This window comes from Vulpes lagopus, chromosome 2 (genome assembly GCF_018345385.1).
Source record: "Vulpes lagopus strain Blue_001 chromosome 2, ASM1834538v1, whole genome shotgun sequence".
Taxonomy (NCBI): domain Eukaryota; kingdom Metazoa; phylum Chordata; class Mammalia; order Carnivora; family Canidae; genus Vulpes; species Vulpes lagopus.
In genome coordinates this window covers 101,210,681-101,237,611 of record NC_054825.1, presented here as the reverse complement: position 1 = coordinate 101,237,611, position 26,931 = coordinate 101,210,681, and the positions used below count along the sequence as shown (strand labels likewise).

At 37.5% G+C, this 26,931-nt stretch overlaps 1 protein-coding gene and 1 non-coding gene across 7 annotated transcripts in view; both read left to right on the top strand.

The window, feature by feature from the left end:
• The window catches only part of IPCEF1 (interaction protein for cytohesin exchange factors 1), a 170,364-nt gene extending 143,848 nt beyond the window's left edge, over window positions 1–26,516 (top strand). For all 6 annotated transcript variants that reach the window (XM_041737911.1, XM_041737884.1, XM_041737876.1 and 3 more), the window contains 2 exons: window positions 15,160–15,353; window positions 24,387–26,516. In XM_041737911.1, the coding sequence (XP_041593845.1) occupies window positions 15,160–15,353; window positions 24,387–24,593 (401 nt within the window). In that variant the 3' untranslated portion in view covers window positions 24,594–26,516. The remainder of the gene's footprint in view (window positions 1–15,159; window positions 15,354–24,386) is intronic.
• On the top strand, window positions 2,881–2,983 carry LOC121485917. The gene has a single exon (XR_005986421.1). It is a non-coding gene; the product is annotated as a U6 spliceosomal RNA (small nuclear RNA).
• Window positions 26,517–26,931: the final 415 nt, after the last annotated feature.

The window sequence follows — 26,931 nt, the reverse complement described above, 5'->3', positions numbered from 1 at the left end:
AAAATTGTGGTGGCTAGAATTTTATACTGAATTGAAATAGCCTTTTGTTTCTTCCCTGTGGTGTGAGCTAATAAAAAAATGCAGGGTGTTAATTGCATCCCATTGCCTTTCCACATTGGGAGTTCCAGAGCTATCCAGACTCTTCACTGAGTCTTTCCTCAAAGCATAGTGGGAAAAGAGCTGATAGGGTTAGTCTCAACTAAATTTCCGTGAGAGGTTATTTAGCCTCCTTTAGGACACGTCCTTTATGCCCTTTATTAGCCTCCTTTAGTAATGTCCTTTAGGACATTACTTATGTCTATGTCATAATGACTCACATGCATGTCTCTATTTACATCATGCTGACAATGTGGAGACGATTTTACTGATACTTACATCATGAATGTCCTGGATGCTAATAAGACTTATACTTGATGTAGATAAATGATCAAGTACAAGTCTAGTCAGAATTAATCTGGGAGTCAAGTTGAATAAAAAGAATTGTTAATGAAGAAATGAGCCTACTGGAATATGCATGACACCTTAAGAATGTGACATAAATGAGCCAGATTTTAAGGGTTAGCAAATATTACCAAAAGTTGTCCATAATCTGATTGCAAAAGGATGGATGCTGTATTATTTTAGCTAGCTAATTTAGATGCTGCTGTAGGAATTAAGCAGCATGTTTCTTTAGGGAGAAAGAAGATTAAAAAAAAAGTTGAATACTGAAGTCCATTCAATTTAGCCTTATTTTTTTGAGTACCTAACATGTACTCATGTACTCTGCCCTAACAGGAAGACACAGATGAACAAAATACAACTTCTGGACTAGAAAATTTTAACATATTAATGGGGAGAGTGGGAGGAATGAGACTCATTTAACAAAAAGAAAGCAGAGTAAAGTAAGTGCCACAGGGAGATAGAAGGTACTTGAGGGATGTAAAGGAAAGTAGGAACTCAAAATATGGAAGATCATATTTAAGTAGTTTGTGATCTAAGGGGGAGGACCTGTGCATAGAGAGGGGAGTCACAGCAAAGAGGGATGAAAAAGAAATTTGGGGGATGATGTTGAATACTGGGCTAGTCATTAGTTTATTGCAGTAGATAATAGATGACTGTTTCTAATCAAGGTAGTCACATAATTTATGGTATATTATTATTATTATTATTATTATTATTAATCACAATTTGTTTTAAAGTCATGAAAATCCAGCAACAGTCAGGCTGGACAAATCTCTGAGATTCTATGCTTTAGAAAAATTACGTCAGCTCTAGAATGTGAGTAGAAGCATATAATGGGACACAGAAAATCAGAAGAGTTAGGAAACTTTTGTAGTAGCTGGGGTGGCAGTGGACATAGGAAGCAAAGGAGAGACTGGAGGGCTTCCATAGCATGCCTATCAAGGTAAGGACTGATCTTGGTCTTTGTATCTCTATTACTTAATTTAGTCCCTAGAAAATTTCCCAGTGATTCTACTTTTTGCACTATAATTTGAGAAGGAATCTCAAAATAGGAGTAAATATTTACTATTGGGAAAATCTTGAATCTATAATTGTTGACTTCAATGGCATTGTTCTCAAGCATAGATGATCTACCTGCTTTGTCTGCTCTGTGCCAAGTGTCTAACAGACCCTAGAGGATGTCATGAAATAATGCAGATTAGCTTACTTGCAAATTTGGGCAATATAACTAGTTCATTTTATTTATGATTATAAGCATCTAACTTAATTTTAAGTGAATATTCATTGCCTGATGGCATTAAACATATTCTTTCTCCAATGACTTGTATCATCACCTTGTAGTATCAAAATTCATACATATAGGCTTATTTCTGCAATCTCTATAGTCTTTCACTGATGTTTTATCTTCTACTTTTTCAGTATAATAGTTAGATTCTACCTTTATAGCACACTTTTTTATTTAGTAGAACATTTCTCTCCTTGACACTACTTTGTCAGTATGGTAGTTAGATTCTTCATTTATAGCATGCTTCGTTATTCAGGAAAACATTTCTCTCTTTGGCTCTATCTTCTAGGTAAATTTTCAGATTTGATTTTCAAGTTTAATTTTAAAAAAATCACATTTGGATTTTGATTAAATTTTTTCTTGAATTTGTTTAGATTTGTTTGGTGAGAACTGCTATCTTTAAACCACTGAGTCACTTTATCTATGAACATGGTATATTTTTCCACTCAGGTCATTTTACAATTTTAAGTACTAAGTATTATTTTAAGTAGATTTTCTTCTTACAAGTGTAGCATGTATATTATTAAGTTTGTTCTTAGACCTTTTACAATTTTTCTTGCATTTGTGAATGAAATCTTTTAATTCTATTATATTTTATCACTATTATTGTGGATGTGAAAATAAAAGGCTTTTTTTTTCATGTTTGTTTTATAGTAGTCACCCTACCTTATAGTTGGAAGTTGTTTTAAGTGTTTCTAGATAAGTTATCTTAGCTTTATGTAATAGCGTTTCCTTTATAATATTTATGTTTCATTTTTTCTTACTTGTGTGATCAGAATTGAATTTGCCTGAAGTTTATTTGCTTTTGTACTCTAAAATACAGTCTGCTATTATTGATTGCATATTATTTTTATTATCCACTTAATAAGATTCTGCTTTATCTTTATGAATTCTTTCTTTTATTTTATTTAGATTTATTTTGTTTGATCTTTGCTAGCTCCTTAAGTTAATTGCCTAGTTGATTCACTTTCCTATCTTTTTCCTAGTAAATACATGCAGGTTCTGTGTACCTCTGACTAGAACTTGTAGTTTGTATAATGTAGTACTTTCATTATTGGCCATTTGCAAACAGTAAGTTTTAAGAGTAATTCAGCTTTTGATTTCTTCTGTAAATAAGCATAGTTTTAGAAGAGTGCTTTTAAATTTCAAAATGAGTGCTTACTTCAGCAGCACATACAGATCGAAATGACACAGAGAAGATTAGCATAGTCCCTGCACAATGATGACACACAAATTCGTGAAGCATTCCATATTTTTGCTAACTGGAATTAAAATAAAAGCTTAAACACACACAGAAAATATTTTTAAAAATTTTCAAAATTAATATGTTTTTGACTATCTGAGTGGGATTCATAAAAGGTCAATAACAAAAGGTCAATGACATAATTTAGAGAACTATGACTTTATTCCCCTGATCAACAAGTCTTCTCAAGAACAGAGACCTGCAATTTACACTATTTGCTCCAGGAAGAAACCTGTGCAGTATCAGATTCATTGTCTTGTCTCTATAATTATATTCCTGGCTCTTTTTGACTATTCTGGATACATGAATACATGTCTCTCTGTTCATCAAGAGCAAGGAACTGTAAAGATATCAACACATGTCTGAATTTGCAGCTAGAAAGGATAGTTCAAAGGTTAATTTTCCAGGGAGACCCTTCTCATTAGGATAAGATCTTAAGCCTTTGACATCTATTCTTGCACTATCCTTTTATTGTTACTTTCTAATTTCTCTCCTTGCAATGTTATTCTTTCCTAATTAAAGCTAAAGCAAATAAGGTCCTATCTTCCTCAAACTACACAACTATAGTAAGCATAAAGTTGAAAAATATTTTTTTTAGTAGACTTCTATCTTTCTTGAAGCAATTTTAGGTTCAGAGCAAAATTGAGCAGAAGGTTCAGAGATTTCCCATCTGTCCCCTAAACATGCATAGTCTTCTCCACTTGTAGCATTTATTCTACCAGAGTAGGATGTTGTTATAACTGATGAACCTACATTGACACATCATTATCAGTCAAAACTCATAGTCTACATTAGGGTTCCCTCTTGGTTGTGTACTCTATGGTTTTTGAACAAATGCCTAATGACATGTATCCATCATTATGGTATCCTATAAAGTATTTTCACTGCCATAAAAATCCTCTGTAACCCACTTATTCAGCCCTCCCTTCTGTTTCCCCCATTGGCCATCACTGACCTTTTTAGTATCTTTGTAGTTTTGCCTTTTCAAAATGTCATATAATGTAATTTGCAAACAAATATTTATTTCTTCCTTCCCAATCTGTATATCTTTTATTTCCTTTTCTTGTTGCATTAGCTAGGATTTTTAGTATAGTGTTGAAAAGGAGTGGTGAGAAGGGACATCCTTGCCTTGTTACTGATTTTAGTGGGAAAGCTTGAAGTTGCTCACCATTTATGAAGTTGGCTGTAGGTTTTTGTAGATCTTTTTGTATCAAGTTGAGAATATTCTCTTCTATTACTATTTTCTGAATTTTAAAAAAAATAAATGGGCTGTAGATTTTTCAAGTTTTTTTTTTTTCCTGTATTCCCATTGATAGGATCATGTGTTTTTTTTCTTCCTCTTTAGTCTGTTGATGTGCTGGATTACATTAATTAATTTTTGGATATTGAATTAGCCTCACAAACCTGAAATAAATCCCATTAATTGTGGTATATAATTCTTTTTATACATTGTTGGATTCAATTTGCTAATATTTTGTTGAAGACTTTTATGTCTGTGTTCATGAGACATGTTGGTCTATGGTTTTCAACTTTTGTAATGTATTTGGTTTTGGTATTAGAATAATTCTGGCCTCATAGAATAAGTCAGGAAGTACTTTCTCTGCTTTTGTTTTCTGAAAGAAATTGTAGAGAATTGGTATAATTTCTTCCTTAAATGTTTGGTAGATTTCACCAATGAATCCATTGGGGTCTAGCGCTTTCTGTTTTGGAAGAAATCAATGTTTCAATTTTTAAAATAGAGATAGGCCTATTCATATAATCTATTTCTTCTCATGTTAGTTATGATATATGTGTCTTTCAAGGGACTGTTCCATTTCAGCTAGGTTATCAAATTTGTGGGCATAGAGTTGTTCATAATATTTTTTTGTTATCATTTTGGTGTCCAATTAATCTCTAGTAATGTCCCCCTTTATCATTTCTAATTTGTGTCCTCTTTTTTTCTTAACTAGCTAAAAAATATATATATTTTTTACTTATGGCCCATCTAGATACTCAGAATTTAATAAGTATAATATACTTATTGAGTTCTTAATAATCCAATTCCAAAATTAGCTCATTGTGCTTATTTGACGGGATAGGTGAAGGGGATAAGAACAAGATGTATACAATGGAATATTACTCAGCCATTAGAAATGACAAATACCCACCATTTGCTTCGACGTGGATAGAACTGGAGGGTATTATGCTGAGTGAAATAAGTCAGTTGGAGAAGGACAAACATTATATAGTCTCATTCATTTGGGGAATATAAAAAGTAGTGAAAGGGAATAAAGGGGAAAGGAGAAAAAATGAATGGGAAATATCAGAAAGGGAGACAGAATACAAGAGACTCTTAACTCTAGGAAACAAACTAGGGGTAGTGGAAGGGGAGGTGGGCGGGGGTGGGGGTGACTGGGTGATGGGCACTGAGGGGGGCACTTGAGGGGATGAGCACTGGGTGTTATTCTATATGTTGGCAAATTGAACACCAATAAAAAATAAACTTATAAAAACATTTTTGACCAAATAATGAATGTTTAACGAATATTTACTGAGAATCTACTGTCTTCCTGGCACAATTGGCATTTGGAGATATGTTAGTGAATAACAACAGAGGCAAAAGCTCTCTTACATAGAATTCACAATCTGGTGTATATATATGTTATGGTAGGGTAGGGAGACAATTAGGTAAATGCAAGAACAAGATGATTTCTGGTAGTGAATAAGTTCTATACAGAAAATAAAGTAGGAGTATATAATAATAGGGTGTTGGAGGAAGGACCTTGATTTAGTTGACTATTTGGGGAGGACCTCCCTGAGAAGGTGATCTGAGAGTCAAATGGCACAAAGGAGCCTACACAAGTGAACAATAGCTGGCAAAGTGCCCCAGACAGAGAGAAAATAAAATGCAACGGCTCTAGGACTAGTATAAGTTTTGTAGTTATACAAAAAACAGAAATAAATCCAGTGTGGCTGGAACAAAGTGGGCAGGGGAAGCTCATGAAAGGGATTGGAGAAGTGGGTAGCAGCTGGCTTATGTGGCTAATAGTGGAACCCATAAGGTGTTTGGATTTTGTTCTAAATGCAATGGGATGATTTTTGAAGCTGGGGAGTGTTATGGTGTGCCTTAAGGTTTTGTTTTGTTTTACATTTTAAAAAAATTATATTCAATTTGACAACTTATAGTATAACACCCAGGGCTTATCCCATCAATTGCCCTCCTTTGTGCCCATCACCTAGTTACCCCATCCCCCCATCTACCTCCCCTTCTGCAACCCTTTGTTTCCCAGAGTTAGGAGTCTTCCATGATCTGTCTCCCTCTCTAATTTGTCCCACTCAGATCCCCTCCTTAAGCTTTAAAAAGATTACTTCACTATTTGGAAAATGGGTATTGGAAGCTGTAGTAGACCAGATATGTAGTTGTTGAGATAAGTCAACAGTGCAATGATGGTAGCCTGGACTAAGTTGATAGCAATGAAATGGGCCAGGGGTAGAAGAATATGCATTTGGGTTGTATCATACAATTAAATGTAAGAGTATAAAAATCATAAAATATTCTTGCCTATTTAGTCTATCCCTAGTCTCTAAAATACACTGCCTTCGCACACAGTGAACATTCAGAGTATTTGATGGATGAATTGAGTAAATGAATGGATCAAATGTCTAAGGGAAAGAGAGGAATCAGGATAAGTTATAAGTTTTCCAGCACATTCAATCTCTTGTATTACTAAATATAATTGCAACTCTTTAGGATTGGTATTATTTCCTGGGAAAAGGTTTGCTAGTAGAGATTTAATGCCATAATTAAATACATAACTCTAAATATGTACACTGTGGCTTTCCCATAAGGTAAAAAGAAGGATGTTATACAAATAATTATAGATCACACTAGACTATAATCATCAAGATAAGGAAAAGGGAGTGCCATCTTAAAAAGGTAAGAGAATTTATCTGCTCCAAACCTTTATTTTCTGCTTAGTGAAATTAAAATAGGTTAACTTCTTCCTTTGTCTTGCCTCACTGTCCCCCATACCTTCTCTCCTTTTGCATCTTCCATTTTTATATTTTGTGCTCATTTGTCTCCAAAATGGACCCACGTGGTAGATGGACTCAATAGTTTAGGACCCAAGGTCAACATATTTAACTAGAGCCCCATTGGCTTTGGATCCTTGAATTTAGGCAATTTTCTAGCTATTTTCTCCTTTTTAGTTCCCATTCAACCTCTTGCAATATTTTGAAAAGAAAAAATCCTTGCAAGGATTTTGAAAAGAAAAAAAAAAATCCCAAAGAAATGCCTTTTTTTGTATGCATGCCAATGTTTTTTGTTTTCTTAGAATGTGAGCAAATGTAGAAATTTTATGTCTACATTAAATATTTCACCTAATTGTGGGTGCTTATATGATTGGACAAATACATTTTTAAAACAAATAGAATATCTGGTTTTTTTTTTTAATTTTTATTTATTTATGATAGTCACACAGGAGAGAGAGAAAGAGGCAGAGACACAGGCAGAGGGAGAAGCAGGCTCCATGCACCGGGAGCCCGACATGAGATTCGATCCCGGGTCTCCAGGATGGCACCCTGGGCCAAAGGCAGGCACTAAACCGCTGCGCCACCCAGGGTTCCCTAGAATATCTGTTTTAAGAATGTAGAGCTGCTTATCAGATACTTGGACCACAGACTCAGCCTAAGATTGCTTCTAAAAATCACTGCCATAAGATGTAATAATAATAATAATAAAGAACAACATTAAAGATTGCCCAATAGACCAGGTTTGTTCTTTTTTTTTTTTTTTTTTTGACTAGGTTTGTTCTTATCAATAAAAGCAATAATATGGTAGAAGAGTATTGAGTCACCTTACTTAATAGGAACATCAAATACCCGGGAAAAGAAAAGTATATGACTCTGGTAGAGAATGTAAAGCTAAAATTTAAAAAGTGAGGGAAATCAAAATGAAACTACTCATCTTTCAGACTTAAAGAGTACAAGTGAAAGTACTGGCTTTCTATTTAGATACTCTTTCTCAATCTGATTTCTCTATCATAGAATTTATTTTGCCTGCCATCCTTTTTTGTTTGTTTTAATCCTCTCTCAAATAGTATTTTTCCAATGTTCTATTCTCCATTTCTAAGCTCTTCTATCTTTATTTTATGGGAGCCTAGCCTGCTGTGACCATGTCTCAGCTTCTGCTCCTGATTGGAACCAGATTATCCCCAGGTGCTCAGTTCAAATGCCCCAACAGAGAATCCGATCATCCAGCCTCTCTCCTAGGTTTCTGGCCAGCTTATTAATTTCCTGGTCTGGTACCCTATTGGCCTGTGAGAATAGAGTTTCTTAGTGTAAAACCTGGCCACCCCAGAAACGGAGGTTCTGGGTGGGGATTTTTCCCTTGGAAGACAGAATGGTGGGAGCAAGAATCCAAGCTTTGGTGTGTGGTCCGAGTGGCTATCATCTCACTAACTGTATGTTGCCTGATGTAAAATCTTTCTTCATTGGGCTTTATTCAAAAGACAGTTCATCAAATATATTTATAGTATAGAATAAGGCTGAAGGTTTTGAGTCATCACTTATGTCTGTCTTGTTGTGGCTTTGGTCGAAGTTTTTATGTGTTTCAACAGTCTCTCCCTTGTAATGAGGGCTAATAACACTTTTTTTTCATAGGGTTGTTACAAAGATAATAAGGTCTATAGTGGTTAATATGAGACCTTCTACATACTAAAAACTCAATACATAATGGCTGGCTGTTCTCCATCAATAGCAAGAGCAAGCAGTCTCTCTCTCTCTCTCTCTCTCTCTCTCAAAATTCTCCTATGGTAATGTTCTTGGTCAGTAGTATCCTTACTTTTAAAATGAATTATCCAGATTTATCTTAGTTACGTAATTCAAAATTATCTGATAGTATGATTCTAAGTCTTTTGCTATCTTGGAGAGTTGTCAAATCACTAATTAGAGAAAGTTTTTGAATCTCTTGGCATCAGGTATTCTATTAAATAACATTTGCAAAGTCTTAATGGCTACACATAACATTGAAATGACTATGTAGTTATCTTTTTGTGATAAGTGCCTTCCACGGTCTTGCTTTCTCACTTTGAACATTGCACCTAAAGCAGGGAATACTGCTTCCTACATAAACCTTTCCAAGTATTTCATGTTCAGGAGCTAACCTTCTCTACCTTGGGTCATCATGTAGACTTTTTCAATTTCAAAACAGGCTTCCTTTCAAATTCTGATATGAAATATGGTATATGAATTTCCTTTGGCACTTCTGTTCTAAGTAGAAAATAAAAACCACATTCTAGAAAGCACAAGGAAACACCAAAAATAAGATAGTGGGGGAGGCAAAGTTGAAAATGCTGCATTTAAAGAGATAATCTGCATATAGTGTTCTCGACAGCCAAATTCTGGGCCTACGGGAGCATGTCTGTCCTGTCAGAGGCAGACAATAGTGTAGGTTATGTGGGAGGATGGCAAGGGAACAGCACACTCATCTGGCATAATCTTGGAAAGAAGTGAACTTCTCTAATCATTAGTTAAAATGTTGTTTTGCCTCATTTGCTAAAGTCACCAAGAAAGATCCTATTTAAAAAAAAATCCCATTTCTTTCTTAAGTCTAAATCTATATTACAGTGACCGAAATGTATTTATTTACTTTCTTAAAGATTTATTTATTTATTCAGAGAGAGAGAGAGAGAGAGAGAGAGAGAGAGGCAGAGACACAGGCAGAGGGAGAGGCAGGCTCCATGCAGGGAGCCTGATGTGGACTCGATCCCGGGTCTCCAGGATCACACCCTGGGCTGCAGGCCGCACTAAACCGCTGAGCCACGGGGGCTGCCCCAGTGACCAAAATTTAGAGAAAGTTTGCAGTTTGGACCCCTGAGACATTCTGAGCTAGCCTAATAAGAGTCACAGAGAAAGTAGGTGCAGCTCCCTAGATGAGTCCCTACTTTTAAGTTAACTCCAGTCCCTTTCTCTTCTCGTGGGTTGAAGCTGGTGTTACATGACAAATCTGTGACAGTCTGGCCTTGCTACACAAAGCATGGTCCACAGGCCAGCAGTTCTGGCATCACCTGAGAGCCTGTTAATAATTGAGAAGCTCAGGGCCTTCCCAGACTGGCTGAGTCAGAGTCTGTATTTTAACAAGAGCCATGGGTGATTGTTCGCCTTTTAAAGTTTGAGAAGACTGGTCTAGAAACACATGGGCCTGCACAGTGTGGAATTGAGCTGTTCTTAATTCCATCACTGATTTACATGTTGGAAAGACCACTTACTGTTTTTCAAGAATCTCCATTTTTTTTTTCTCCTCCACAAAATAAAAATAGTTTTGGCAAAGCCTTGGGAGCTAGATGAGATAGTCTGGAAAGTGCCTTATGTGGTGGAGGGAGTTAACGTCCTGTTATTTTATGCAAGAAGGCAGATACACTCTTGAGAGGAAGGCTAGCAGTTGCACTGGAAACCCTTGACTGTCAGACAGATCATTTATTTCGCTGTAGAAGACAAGGGAGGTGGGAATGATGGATTTGGCTTCTCTTCCTAACATGAGACAGACCAGTGGTCTTTGCTGGCAGTCTTTTTCCTTGCTCCTTCTACAATCTGGTAAAATATGATAAATGATCTAGTGCTTCCTAGTATGAAATTATAATGTAGAACAATATTTACATAAAAATACGACAGGGAGATTTTACAACACTACTTTATTCAGAAGCCTCATAAAGGCATGGGGTTAACACACCAGCACTGCCCTCTCTGGGGGGATTGGGAAGACTCTAACCTCTCTGGGGGGATTGGGAAGACTCTAACCTGTGCTCTGGGGTCAGGTGTAAGTTGTATTTTGTTGTGTGCTTATACCCTTTGGGTCTTTTGTTGTCCTATGAATTCTGTTTATCATCTGCTCCCATTATTATTGAATGCTCATTTTATGGCCCTGTGAAGACCTAAGGACCAGCCCTTAGGAGCAGTAAAAACAATACCGAGCTCCTGGTTGGGTCATGGACATGGCTGGATCACAGGTATGTCCCCTGAGTATTTAGTGATATATTGCACATCTCTCAGATTATGACACAAAAAAGCCAATAGGGATTTTTTCTGGACTCCTAACATCACCATTTATTATTTTATCGTCCTTATGTTTGTGGGCAATTCTGGAATCCAGTTATTAGAGGTCAGACGTATGTATAGTCTTTCAGTTTCAGGTTCCCCCAGGAAAGGTGGATGGCTAGAGGCAGGAATACAGCAAGAACATTTACCTTTCAGGTTTTCCCCTGTTTCTCCCAACAACTCTAACCTTATCTGAGCATACTTGCCCCTTCCTTTTATCACCAGTTTCTAAATGAATTCAAATAGAGAATTTTTTTGAATATTATTTGGTCCTATTTTAGGTGAATTCTGTATTAATTTCAGTAATCCCCAAAGATCCACTTTACCTATGTGTTAATTTTAAAGTTTCACTGTTTCTTGAGAGACTAGAAGATAAAGTTGTACATGCAACATACACATGCACACAGACACTATACACACATACCCCATACTATACACACACACCCCACACTACACATATGCATACCATACATACTACATACACACAGACACCACACACAACACACACTGCACACACACAAATACCACACACACACACACACACACACCTGTATTCTCATGATTAATGCTCTCAAATTTAGGTCAGGGGAAGGAATGTGTATGGGGGAGAAAGATAATTTCTGATATTTTTTAACATAAAGATAAAATATATCCATATAAATATTTTAAATAATAATAAATCTACCTAAAATCCAGCCCTGTTTACTTTTCATTTAGGAAATGTACTTTATGCCACATTATTCCAAGATTCTAAAATTATTTTTATCTTTACTAATTTAATATCTTTTGAATTTGATATGTAGTCTTAATATGATCATTTTACTGTGACATAATTACAAGCCAATGTATTGTCAAAGGTAATTTTATTTTCTATCACAATCTTTATTTTTATTTATTTATTTATTATTTATTTATTTATTTATTTATTTTATCACAATCTTTAATAGCACTACTGAGCTGCTTCATGAACACAGAAATTTAAAGAAATCATTTTATTATTTTCTTCATTACATACTTATTTGGTTCACTTTCTGAAGTTTACTTAAAAAATATGGTAGCATTGAAAGTTCTGTATTAAGGCTATATTCAAAGTAGAATCTCACCTGCTTTGCTGTAAAAGGAAAGGACATACAAAAATTATTGTGTCCCTGTATGTCTGAAATGTCCCAGGGTCCTCAATCCTAATGTCCCCTCTGAGAGTCAGATGTCTTTTCATTTAATTTTCTTAAGGCTTTCTAACATTTCCAGCCTAACCCAACACTGTTACCATCCTTAGTATTTTTACTGTGCAAGTATCATCAGTTATCACAACAATCTCATAAAAACCTACTTTCTTGTTGTTTTATTGAGAAGTATTCCACATGCCATAAAATCCACATATAAAAATGGTTCAATGTTTTTAAAGATATTTACAGAGTTGTACAACTATCTCTACAATTTAATTTGAGAACATCTTCAACACAACATATACAAAAAAACCCGTACGCCTTTAACTATCATCCCTTATTCCTGCTTACCCCTTCCCTAGCCCCAGGCAACCACTAAATCTACTGTCTGTCTTTGTGGATTTCCTGTCTTGATACTTCATGTAAATAGGCTCATGCAGTCTGTGTTTTTTGTGACTGACTTTTACTTAGCAGAATGCTTTCAAGTTTCATCCATGTTGTATGTATCAGTAATTCATTGCTTTTAATTACTGAATAATATTTCACTCTATGCATATACCATATTTTGTTAGCCATCCATCAGTTGATGAACATTTGAGCTATTCCCACCATTCGTCTACTATGAATTGTACTGCTATGTATACTCAGGTACAAGTTTGTGCTAACATATGTTTTTAATTCTCTGGAGTATATACCTGGGAATGTAATTGCTGGGTCATATCATAACTTTGTGTTTGGCTTTTGAGGAATTGCCAAACTTTTCCTTAAAGTGGTGGCTCCATTTTACATTCTTACCAGCAATGTATAAGGGTTCCAGTTTCTCCATATCCTGTCTACACTTATTGTTGGTCTTTGTAATTTTAGCCATCCTGATGGGTGCAAAGTAGTATTTCATTGTGGTTTTGATTTGTATTTATCTAATGACTAATGATGTGATCATCTTTTCATGTGCTTATTTGAGAAAAACTCACTCTTTATGTCTGTTCACAGTCTGAGTCAAAAAGTCTAATTGTGTTCAAACTCAGTTTTGAAGATCTCCCCCCTTTTGGAGTCTGCTTTGGTAGAGAGAAAAGGGGTTTACTGACCAATACTTTAAGTTGGTCACAAAGTTAGATCAACATCTTTGCCCTCTGTTTTCTGAAAAAATATTGAGAACACCCATGGTAGTTTTCTGGCAGTAGATGAGAGAAAAATACTGCTTAAATATTTCTAATTTCACAAGAGTAAACTGTAAAGTAAGTCAAGTTTGCTTGATTTTCAAGTTCTTACATTAATATCATATGCTTTTCTCTCCGCTTTGGAGAGGCCCCTTTTTGTAGTCTTCCTAATGTCATACTTTTTAGATGGCCTTCTATCAAGCTTATTCTCAGGATAAGATGTGAAATACAGAGACACTAAAAAGGACATGATGAAAAAAGAAATCTCATTGTGTATCTTTCTTAAAATTATTTTCAGAGAATAAAGGAATAAAGGACCAAAGTTCTTAGTGGGATATTAAAGCAATATCAAAAGATGAAGATTTTTCTTTGGGTAATCTGTATCACTTGGGGTCCTCATTTGTACATGACTGAAGACTGCCCTGAGAGTAGCTTAACAAAGGCTCCCATTAGTTGCAAGGGCTCCAAAAAAATCACCAAGATCCATGTTTTAGCTGTATCCTATATATTGATTACATTCTTAGGATTCTTAGGGTGATCCCTGCAGGCTTCTAGCTCACATAATCACATGTTTAGAAAAAAAGAGAGAAATTGATCCCTTATACCCCAACCAAAGTCTCAGAACTGAGTCTTCCTAGCCCCAGTTGGCCTGACCTGAAGCACATGCTCATCCCTGAATCAATGACTATGGGCAGCATGAGGGAACTGCCATTAGCTTAGCCCAGTTCATGTGGGTCCCCCCTGGATCCTGTGTGGAGTCACTTCACTGGATGCATTTGGGCTGAGGCTAGCAAGTTGTAGTTAAGAAAGGGGGTGAGGGGTATGTGTAATGATCATTATCTGCTAAAAGCCACAGATCACAAGGGGATTTGTTCTCTCAAAGGGCATTTCTAGGAAGAACATTAAAACTCTTCAGGGGGAAAAAATACCCCCAAAACAAAACAAAACAAACAAACAAAAAAAAAACAAACTAAAACTCACCAAGGGCAATGGTTCTCAAGCTTTAGAGTATGTATTAGTTTGCAAGGGCTTACTTGTTCCACCATTGTGTTTTGGAAGCAGATAACTTGTTTTGCAGGTTCACAGATGGAGAGGAATTTTGCCATAGTATGAATCATTCCCTGAGTCTCACCAATACCACATTTAGATGATGTTTGGATTAGATTTTGGACTTTGAATTGATGTTGGAATGGGTTAAGACTCTTGGAGATGATGGAATGGGGTGAATGCATTTTACATGTGAGAAGGACATGAATTTGGAGGAAGGGAGTTACATGGTGGGCTATTATGAGTTCAATTTTGTCCTTCCAAAATTCTCATGTTGAAATCCTAATTTAGAAATACCTTAGAATGTGACCTTATTAGAAATTAGGTTATTGCAGATGTAATTATTTAAGAGAGGTTGGGAGGGTGAGCCCCCAATCCAATACAATTGGCATCCTCATAAAAGAGGGATATTTAGACACAGAGACATATACACAGGGAAAACACCCCATGATATTGGAGTTCTCCTGCCACAAGCCAAAGACCTACCAAAATCTAGGAGGAAGGTCTGAAAGAGATCCTTCCCTAGCACCTTCAAAGGGAATACGGCCCTGTCCTATCAAAGTACCATAAACGAGTGGCTTGAACAACAAAAATTTATTGTCTCACAGTCCTGGAAGTTAGAAGTGTGAGATCAAGGTGTCAGCAGAGCAGCTGTGTTAGGCCTTGTGTTAGGACCACAGCATCTAATGTTCTCAACTTGATTTTAACTGGGTTAATTGTTATTGCTTTTTTTTTTTATTTTAATAGAAGAAACAAAATTGTCTGAGGATGATGAAATGGAGAAACTCTACAAATCGTTAGAACAAGCTAGTCTTTCTCCTCTTGGGGACCGTCGACCTTCGACCAAAAAGGAGTTGAGAAAGTCCTTTGTTAAGCGGTGTAAGAATCCATCCATAAATGAGAAACTTCACAAAATCCGAACCTTGAATAGCACATTGAAGGTAAAAAATTTCAGATTATGGATGAATTCTGTGGATGTGGGGCATGGCGTGGCTGGTTCTGCAGAGAGATTCATGCTCACTAGTGTGTTTCTATGGGTGGAGAGGAGGGCAGTGAGAACAAGTATAATCGTCTGTAGGGTCAAATGACCTTTGGCATCCTTGAAGCACTAGAACATTCACACAATAGCACTCAGTGCAGTTTCCTAAAATAGGGCTTTGACCTTTACATTCACTTTGGTATAAAAGTTCAAATCCCTTACCTTGCACAATAAATGTTAATGAGGGCCTAAGATAGCGAGAGTGAGATATTCTTGTGAGAGTAAGCAGTGATATGAAATAAGATATTGGAATTTCACTTGACTCATTAAAGAGTACCATTCTTCTCCAACTACATCCAGAAGAAAATCTCTAGATTTCAGATAGATCCAAGACTTCGTGATTGTCAGCCCAAGGCTCTGGAGTGAGAAAACGCCATGAGAGATGGGGAATGGGAAATGTATACTAGATTGTTATGAGCCAGCAGATGTTTTCACAATGGGAATGGGGGACACATGGTACACAACATACTGAGGCTATTTTCAGGGCTTCCTGAGCGAAAGTGGTTCTTCATAACAAAAGCATATTGCTTTCACATGTAGATTATAGCATAAACAGGAGGAGGCTGAGAAACTTTGCAAAATAGTTCCACATTAGCAGAAGATTTATAGATTCTGAAAAGCCTTGATAGATTCTGCAATTTAATTTTGGCTTGTACATGTCCTTTTGCATCAAGAATTTGAGTGTCTTTCCAGGAAGAAATACCAGCAATCAAAGAACAAGGCTACAAAGAAATGGCTGAATGAGTCTTAGTCAGATATCCCTGTTAGTAGAATAGCTAGGCACCCCAAAAGGCTGCAAAAAATGAGGCTGAAAAGAAAAGACAGAGGAATATTTTAATTATACAAAGAAAACCCAAATGCAGAGAAATTTGCCAGCATTTAATGATGAAAGACATTAGTAAACTCCTTTCAAAGCCAAATATGTTATATTTTATGGTATGCATGAAGTTGATAAATATATTTGATCATTCAATGTAATATGCCATACATAACATGTTGAGATTTACTATTTTAGCTACAATAACTGATGTGAGTGAATACACTTTTCTTTTTTTTTTAAGACTTTAATTATTTGAGAGAGAGAGAGAGAGAGAAAACAGAGGGAGAGGGAAAGGGTAAAGCAGACTCTCTGCTGAGCAGGGAGCTCAATGTGGGGCTTGATCCCAGGACCTGAGCCGAATACAGATGCTTAACTGACTCAGCCAACCAGGAACTCCTGTGTTTTTCATTAGACAAATATTTCCTGAATCTTTCTAAATCCCAGACTCTATACTTGGTCTCCAGGAGCATTGAATGCACACCACCAGACAGTGCAAACAGAGAGGAAAACAGAATGCAATGTGTTGAATGGTGTAGCTGATAGAAGCTTGAATGCTTTGGTGGAGGGAGGAAGAAGGTGGAGGGACATGGCTGCCTATCTGAGGCCATTTGGGACAAAGTCATGGAGGGGCTGACAACTGGCCCATAAGTAAGAGGTAAAGAATATCAGGGTGAGAAGTAAGGACTTTCATGGAGGAAGAACTGGCCTAGACAAATTGTCTGTCAGTGGAGGATACATTGCAGCCCATGTTGGGAGAAACAAGGAACAGGCTAAAGAAAGGATGGACAGTTCAGGCCATTTCTAGAAGGAGAAAGACTGGGTTTAGCTTTCCATAGAACAGCAGCTCAGGACTCTAGACTGTCATGGGACTGTGCTCTGACCTGGTCACTGGGAGGCCAGGTTTGTACAGAGAATTCAAAGGTTTTACTAGCCATCTGTACACTTCTCTGTGACCCTCCTGCTCTCCATGCACTGTGGCCATGGCATTTATGAAGTTAGCAGCTTTTTGCTTTTCTCCCAGTGTTTTAATTATCTCTTGTGAGATAACAAAATTCCCCAAAGTTAGCCACTACAACAATGAACACTTGTTAGTTCATAGTTTCCTTGGGTCAGGAATCTTGGTATTGGCTTGGCTGGATGCTTCTCCTCCAAGTCTCCTACAGGCTGCAATCCCAGCATCAGTGGGGGCTGCATGCATTTCTCCACCGGGGAAGGAGTGCCTCCAAGCTCTGTCACATGCTGGTTGGCAGGATTTGGTTCCTTGCAGGTTGTTGGACCGAAGTCCCACTTGTTTATCCAGTTCCTTGTCCTGTGAACATATGGTAGCTTTCCCAATGGAAGCTGGCTTTCCTCAGAGCGAGGAAGACAGCAACAGTGAATGAACAAGATGGATCAGACCTGTTTCAGCAGCAACACCACATCACAATTATGGCATTCTATGCATTAGGAGCAAGACACAGGGTCAGCCTATGTTGAAGGAAGGAAATTACATAAGGGCAAGAATGCCAGGGAGCAAGAAGCATTGGGGGCCATCCACCACACCCTTCTGAAGATCTGCAGTCTTTGCATTCCTAGAAAAAGCCCTTTTCACAGATCTCTTAGATGTCACCAAAGTGTAATCCTGGGACTGGTGAAACATAGTCCATGTTATGGAATCCATGAGATAGGAAGACATGCTGATATGGAAATTGCCTTGTTGGGAAAAAGAAAAAAAAGCACATCAGCCTGGAGAAAGATAATTTGGTATGTGTAGGTTTATTCAAAGGCTATGAAAATTATTTTAACTATCTTTAATTTAATTGAATTGAATCATAATTATCTTTAAAATTCAGAGCAGTCAGGATAGTGGTTGCCTTTGAGGAGAAGGGAAGAAATTCCTCGGAGGGGGCCACAGTACAGTTTCTGAGGTGCTGGATAAGGGTTCCCTCTAACCTCAGTGGTGATTACACAGATATGTCCATTTTGTTGTAATTCATCAAGCACAAACCTTTTTATTTTATTATTTTATCTTTTTAGATTTTATTTATTTATTCATGAGAGACACAGAAAGAGGCAAAGACATAGACAGAGGGAGAAGCAGATTCTCTGCAGGAAGCCTGATGCGGGACTCAATCCCAAGACCCCAGAATCACAATTTAAGCCGAAGGCAGATGCTCACCCACTGAACCACCTAGGTGCCCCAAGCACAAACATTTTTATATGTGCATTTTTGTCTATATATATTACATTGTGATATAAATGTTTATCTAAACAATACTTCAAAACTGCCATGTGAACAAGCAAAAACAACATAGTTTCATGCAGAAACAAGGAAACTTTTAACAATAATGTTTATATTAGTGATAGGCACATTTCATAAATAAAGAAAAATCCCTACATTGGGATTGTATTGGAACAAATTCTCTTTATGGAAATTCTTCTAGGAAGTTGAGCAGAATCATCATGTCATACCGTAAATGTAGATCTTTAGGAATTTCTGATAATTCAACATCCATGGACTCTTGACTAACCCTGTCTTTATTTTAAAATGAGTAATTAATAGGTACAACTTAAACTTGCTCTCAGGGTTATTCTGGTCTATGTCAAAAGAGGAATGAACCCTGCTTTCCCCAACTTCTCTGGTAGAACACATTTCCGATGCTTAGGTCTTAAGTCAAGTCATATACTGACTATTTGGAGTAAAAAAGAAAGTAGAGCATTGTCTCTTTGATGGTATTTTCTAGAGGCCCTGCCAAACCTTGCCTGCCTGCCAGAAGGCAAGAAGGATATCATAAATGTAGTTCAAAGCATCCAGTGGGCCTCCTGCACTGCAGGAGAGAAGCAGAACCAGTGTGCCATGCCATTGACTGGGGTGCTGCGGCTGAGAAGCACTGCAGAGCCCTCTGTCATTTCATTAATTTCCTTCCTCTCTATTCGTGTGTGTAGTTACTTCTTTTATCCATAAAGGAACTTTAACACAGGGCAGCCTGGGTGGCTCAGCAGTTTAGTGCTGCCTTCAGCCCAGGGCCTGATCCTGGAGACCTGGGATCGAGTCCCACATCAGGCTCCCTGCATGGAGCCTGCTTCTCTCTCTGCCTGTGTCTCTGCCTCTCTCTCTCCCTCTCTCTCTCTTTCTCTCTCATTAATAAATAAATAAAATCTTAAAAAAAAAAAAAGAATTTAACACAGACTTGAGCTAAATAGTAAGGAACTTGAATTGTTTAGAGCTGAAAACCGTATGAGAAGTGTTAGCCCAAAGTTGAAAAGACCTTTCCTAAAACCTTTGATCAGATTTAGAGGAGTGGTTAATTCACTTTGCCTTAAGAAAATCAGTTCTTTAAATTATGTTTATCTGCAAAGATCTTATTTAGCTCTTTCAATAAAATATTAGACTCTCTCTCTGAAGCAGATGTCAAAACTTTTTTTGTGTAGAAGAAGTCATAATTTTTAATAATTTTTATTAGGTTTTTAATTTTCATCCCAATATAGTTAACATACAGTATTGTATTAGTTTCAGGTGTGAAATATAGTGACTCAACACTCCCATACATTACTCAGTGCTCATCATGGTGTGTTCTTTATTCCCAACAACTATTTCACCCTACCTGTCAAAATTTCTTAAGAGCAAAGTAAAACTCCTTACACAACTTCACATGAATAGCATTATGGTGATATCAAAGGATGGAAGATTGTTTTGGGGGGAAAAGGTTGTTATTTGAATGTAGATGTTGAGAACTCAGAGGAAGGAAAGAAAATTCTCTTGGCCTTGCTTGATTTTCTACCAGCAATCTTTTCTAGTTACCCACTTATTTAACCTCTGCTTCTGCTTTTTGGTCAGCCTGCTTGTTATTACTCTTTGGTTATTTTCTCACTACACAATTTTTCTTTCCTTCCTGGAGTCTAAATATATATTTTAACCTCCATCTATTATCACATTCTTGCTCTCTTGATTCAGAATTGTAAATCTTATCACTCAGACAACTATATATGTAGTAAAAAAAAAAAAGTAGAAAAAAAGAAAAGAAAATGTAATAAATGCTTCATGTAAAACAGGAGTTAAAGCTAATTGTAAAGCATAAATAATACATTTTTTGTGCCAATGTTTATGATCATCTAAGACCAGATCCCTTATTTGGATAGAATAAATGCTATCAATGCTAGAATCCTAAAATTATATGCAAATATATAGATAGAGATTTATATCTCTATATCATAAAACAAATATATATAATAATATGTATATAAAACATATTGTAAACTTTTTACATATTGTAAAACCTATTGTAAATACATATATATATAAACCTTTTTTGTTGTTATTTATGGCAAGGATTTCCTTGGGCTCTAAATAGGGTTCATGATATAAAAGAGATTTCAAAACAAATGGATAATTATTCACTCACATTTTATTTCAAACATTCATTTTTTTTCCCAATAAGTATTTAGTGAATGTCTAGCATGCGTGAATCATTCTTTTATAGCCTTTGATGATACAGGAGTGGTCATATCAGACAAAAATGCCTGTCCTTAAGAAGCTTACATTTAGGTACAAGAAGAAATTAACTAAGTAAATAAATTTTATAGTATGCTGAGTGATGAGAATAGAATGAGGATGAGGAATGCTGATGGATTGATTTTTAACTAAGATAGGTATGAAAAGCCTCTTTGAAAGGTAGAGTGTGAGTAATGTCTGAAAAAGGAAAGGGAGTGAATCTTGAGCTTATGCAAGGCAGAATATTATAGGCAGAAAGGAGAAAAATGTAAGTGCCTTGGGGTGGGAATATGCCTAGTAGGCTTAAGAAAGAGCAAAGAGGTCGTGTGGCTGGAGTGTTGTAGGAGGATGGGGCATGAGGAGAACAGCAGTGGGTCAGAAGGGTAATGAGAGATTATAACATATAGTGCTTTATTGCCATTGATAATACTTTAGCTTCTACTCAGTGAAATAGGAAGCCTTTGGAAGGTCCTGAACTGAAGTGTGCCATAGTTTGACATATGTTGAAGGTAGAACTTGGGATTTGCTGGTGGATTGGCAGTGAGAGCAGGAGTCAAGGATGACTGCAGTGTTTGGCCTGAGCCACTGTAAAGCTGGAGTTGCTATTAGGTGTTTTGCAAAAGGCCATGATAGGAACAGGTTTCAGTCTGTATTGGAAATTGGGGTGGGTCGGGCATGTAGAGAATAATAGGAGCTTAGTTTTGAAGTATTTATTTATTTGTTTGTTTGTTTGAAAGAGTAGGTGTGCACTTGGAGGGAAGAGCAGACAGGGAGGGAGAGATAGAATCTGGAGCAGACCCTGTGGGGAGCATGGGGCCCTATGAAGGGTTCAATCCCATGACCCTGAGATCATGACCTGAGCCAAATCAAGGATCACTTGCTTGACCAACTGAGCCGCCCAGGTACCCCAATAGGAGCTTAGTTTTGGACATGTTATATTTGAGATGCCTAATAAGTGTCCAGGTAAAGCTGCTGAAGAGGAAGTTTAGACAAACAAGTATGAAGTTCAGGGAAGAGATAAGGCTTGCAAGATAAATTTGTGACCCTTAGTATATAGGGAGAAGGGGAGACATGAGATCATAAGAGATGGCAAGAACATGGATATACATAGAAGAAAGAATAAGCTAAAAGGGGAGTTCTGGAGCTTTCCAGTGTTAAGACTGAGGCCAGAATGAGGAGTCATCAATGGAGATTAAGAATAAGTGGTCATTTTAGGATGAGAAAAATCAAGAAAATATGTCACAGAAATGACGTGATGAAAGTGTTCAAGAAGAGGTTGTCAACAGTTTTAGATGCTGTTGATAAATAAGTTGAAGATAAATAGTTCTTGGATTTAGCAACATGAAGGTCATTGGCTTTAACCAAAACAGTTTTGGTTAAATCCCAATGAGAATGGGTCTGTGAGAGAATGGGCATGGGCAGGGGAGACATTGGAGACAAGGAGAAAAGTGAAGCATTTGCTGGAACAGAGATATGGGGTTAAGAGAGGGCTTAGAAGATGGGAGAGGTGACAGCATGCATAATGATTAAGTGGAGATGGGAAATTAATGAGTCACAAAAAAGGGGAGAATTGTGGGAGTGAATTTCTTGAGTATGAGAGAGTTGGGTGATATTGCACAAGTGGAGAGAAATTGGCCTTTGCTGGGAGCACAGATATTTCATTCAAAAGAACAGGAAGGAAGGCTGGGTTATACCTGTATTGATGTAGGTAGTGGGCAATAGGAATTTGAGAGAAATGTTCTCATTGTTTCCATTTCCTCAAAAAACAAAAATAGAGAACAAGGTCATGAACTTTACTTTTTTATTTTTTAATGTTTTTTTAAAGATTTTATTTATTTATTCATGAGAGACACAGAGGGAGAGAGGCAGAGATGGAGGCAGAGGGAGAAGCAGGCTCACTGTGGAGCCCCACATGGGACTCGATCCCAGGACCCCGGACTCATGCCCTGAGTCAAAGACAGATGCTCAACCACTGAGCCACCCAGGTGCCCCAGGGTCATGAACTTTAAGGGAGGATGGGGAGGAGGTTGAGTAGAGATGAAGTGTTGAAATAGTAATTTGGGAGATTGGGAGAGAAAAGGGGTGGGAAAATATGAGTACTGGGTAGTAGTAAAAGCCACTCAATGGCTGTGGTCATGAATTTGAACTGCAACCAGTGAGCCTGGTTGTGAATTTTTAGCTATACACATGCTGGCCTGGGGAGAGACAGAAAGACTGGTTCAATAACAAACATGTATTGAATGTCTCCCTGGCCCTCAGCAGTGTGTTAGGAGCAAGGAATACAGGGATGAATAAAATGCTTTCTGTCACCTTCCTTAAGAAGCTTTAGAATAGGTGGCATGCAGATCAAGGAACATCTAAGGACAGCATGGTAAGTTCTAAGCATTGGAAGGCACGAGAGCATAAAAAAAAAAAAAGCCTTTCAGTTCAATTTAGGGGTTCAGATGTTTTCTAGAGAATATGATGCCTGAAGTGAGTATAGATTTATAAGTTGTGGTAAAATCTGGTACAAAAAGATTGGCAAGTGTTTCATGTGAAAGCAACTCAAGGAAGTAGAGTTTACCAGAAGAAAGATGAAGAAGGTCCTCCATGTGGCACAGTATCATGGAATGTGAACTGATGCTATGTGGGGAAAATGCACACCAACACTGTTTGAACAGGAAGTAAGGAGGAAGTTAAGTTAGAAAATGGAGCACAAATCTGGAGAACCTCTGATGTGAAGGGGAGCCATTATGAGGACTTAGCATTTTAGTTGGATGCCCTGCATTGCTGTGCAGAGGGGGGTTTAAAGTGAGGATTGGAGCAGCGACATATCAAATGTGATGAACTGCATTTTGTAGCCAAAGTTAGGATTATGGTCAGAGGGACAAGAGTAGATTTGAGATAAAGTTATCAGGACTGGATGATTTTTGGATTGTGGAGGCTCTTACATCTCATTTTTTAGCCCATTCTTTGTATAGAACATTCCCTTAACCTGAGCCAGACGTTTCAGAAATGTTTGTTATTGGTTACAGAGGAGGTGGGGTAAAATAATATGAATAGATTTGTTTGCTCTATTAGTGTCATTGGAACACATACCGTTTGATGGAAGGGTAGTAGTCTTTGAATAAAAAGATAGCCTATATATTTATTTGGTATATATTAATTAAATACATGTGTGTGAGTTATTAAAAAATCAAGATAATTTAATAAAAATAGAGACATATGTTGGATTATCTGATGTCTTAGAGAAAGTACTGTGTCCCAATTTTACTCATAGTGAAGTTTGGGTGGTCAATGACATGATACAATTATAAGCTTTAGATGGAATGATGCTCACTTTGAGATAGAAATATTACTGAGGTATGGAATGAGAATTGATCTGGGAAAAGCCACATGGGAGATCCTGGCTAGATGTCTAGTTCTTCCAATAGCCTTTGGGTAGGATACTTAACTTCTTTTTGGCAAATATATACAAATGGATATCCTGCCATGTCTCTTAGGCTTGCTTAGGGATTAGAATAGTAATGTGTAAAAACACTTTGATAATGTTATGATGAATGTATAAGTGTATTTGTAAAAGGGCTGAAGAGGATTTATTGAAATTAAGACACTCACTGCATCTTATTGCACCACCCCCCCCCCCTTATCTTCTACTTGGGCAGTGTAAAGAACATGACCTGGCCATGATTAACCAGTTGCTGGATGATCCGAAGCTGACTGCCAGAAAATACAGGGAGTGGAAGGTGATGAACACCCTGCTGATCCAGGATATCTATCAGCAGCAGCGAGCCCCCATGTCTGCCCATGAAGGCACCCCCGAGGGACTTGAGAAACCACCTTCCTCTGCCTGCGTTGAAAATTCTATTTGAGAACAAGCCAGCATTTTCTTCCCTTATATTACCCCAAGCAACTTTTGGAGATGTTATAAGAGCTTTCCTTAAAAGGAAAACTGAAACCAGTTATTCATGCATTGGCTCCTTCTCTAAAGATGTGACTAAAGTGAGGACCCACTCTGACAGCAACAGGACTCTTCATTCTGGTTGTAGTGCTTACACTGAGACTGGAGGGATTGCGTCCAGTTGAACAAACATCGTGTTTCTACTCGGAGCTCATGGTTATGCTGGGCTCTAAGTGGGATGTGAGAAGTGTAGGTTCCTTGCTCTAAAGAGAATCACAGTGTTCTATGGACAAAGATCATGTTTTACCAGGGATAATTATTCAGAGAAATGTTCTCTTTTCCAAAAGAAGAATCTACAGATTCCACCAGGTTGGGTAGTTGAATTCTTCAAATCATTTCTTTGAGTGGAGGAATGTGTTTTACAGCAGAAACTGGAAGGGAACAAATGTGGTATTACAGAACCAAAATCTCTCGCCTTTGGTCTGGAATGGTGGTGCCTTTTCCATGAGCTGAGAAATACTTCCCAGTGATTGGTGTGTGGGATAGCCCAAGGAGGTGGCATGTTCTGTTAAACACTCCCTCAAAAGACGGCTTGATGTTTCCACACTTTACCCAGGTGTGGGGTGGAGGTGGGGGTGGGGTTGGGGGTAAGCGACCTGATTAGTTTCCTTTCCACAGAACAGCTAAAGAGATCTGTCATCACACTTAGAGACCTCTACTCCCTCCTAGCTTCTCTAAGCCATTGCAGGATATAGAAGTAAGTCCAGCAAGGAATGTTTCTTGCTTTTGTCTCTGGGTGTGATGCCAATACACAGTGTCAATTTATATTGTTTCCCCAAGATCAAGATGGACAAGATAATTCTGGTGTCTGAATGTGTTTGATTGATATCTTTACTCCAAAAAACCCCACAAAAGCAACAAGAGACTTACAATATGATTGTTTTATTTTTGTATATTTACGTGTCACTTTGTGTCCTATGTGAATAGCTATCTATAATATGTTTGTTATTTAAGTATATTTATAGAAGGTCAAATTACTAGTGTTTTAAAAGATGGTAAAGTAATTATATGTTTTGCTCAATATATATTCTCCAAATATATACTTTTTTGCTTGAGAAAATAGGAATACTGTTGATTCAGTGGAGCTTTTATGCTGCACTATGATGTATGAGGAATGCTCAGGATAACTTGTGGGATAAATGTGGAGGCATGTATTAATAATGGTTCAATTTCTAGCTTCTCTTTCCCTCTCGCTCCCTCTCTTTCTCAACCCAGAGTGCTCAGAGTTGTGTCACTCGCTTAACCAGAAAAGGACTTTCACCTTAGGTTATTTTTCCGAGTAAATAAACTTTTTAAGCCTTATGGCATTTATGCCCACAAACCCTAAACCAAATGAAACACAATGAAGATAGTCTTTTATCTGGGGTCTGATAGAAATTTTGGGGTCTGCTGGTAATAGAGAAGTAATTATGAAGTAATATGAAGTTATTAGAGAAGTAATATCTTCCCTTATTAATCACCACAAATATTTTTCATCCTACGAATAACCACAACCCACCAAAAATCCATTTTGCCCTTACCCCTAGCAAATTGTCAGCCAAAAAAACACACGGGGTATGTTTCAGAGAGTGAACCTGTGGCTTGACATTCAAATGGAAATAACCCTCTGAATTTTATCTGCAAACTAAATGGAAAGAGTCCTTGAATGTTTCCCCAAGTTTTACTCAGAAGTGTTAATACTTTGTAAACAAAAACAACCTCAGTATTAAGAAAGAAGAAAGAAAAACCGCAGGAAACAAGTTAGAGTTCTAGAAGCTTCTGTAAAATAAGAGGGCGTGGGACACCTGGGTGGCTCAGTGGTTGAGCATCTGCCTTGGGCTCACGTGGTGCTCTCGGGTCCACATGGGGCTCTCCCAGGAGCCTGCCTCTCCCTGTGCTTATGTCTCTGCTTCTCTCTCTCTCTCTCTGTGTCCCTCATGAATAAATAAATAAAATCTTAAAAAATAAATAGAATAAGAGAACGTGTCAGGCAGTATGGCCCAGCAGACATTTAGGAGTGCCTGCCCCACATGGAATGGCTTCCCAGATGCAGGGGCCTGGCTTATGGTGATTTTACTGTTGGCAACAGTGACCATGGGAGTCCTCAGATAGGATCTTGAAGCTTCTGCTTTGAGCAGCCAGTGCTTTAATCTCTTCACAATGTAAACAAAATGCGAGGGAATGAGAAGTATGAATGGAGGAGATAATTGTATGGCAAAGTTTTCTTTCACCTTCTTTCCCTTGGCTTGAGATACCAATCTAGAAACTCT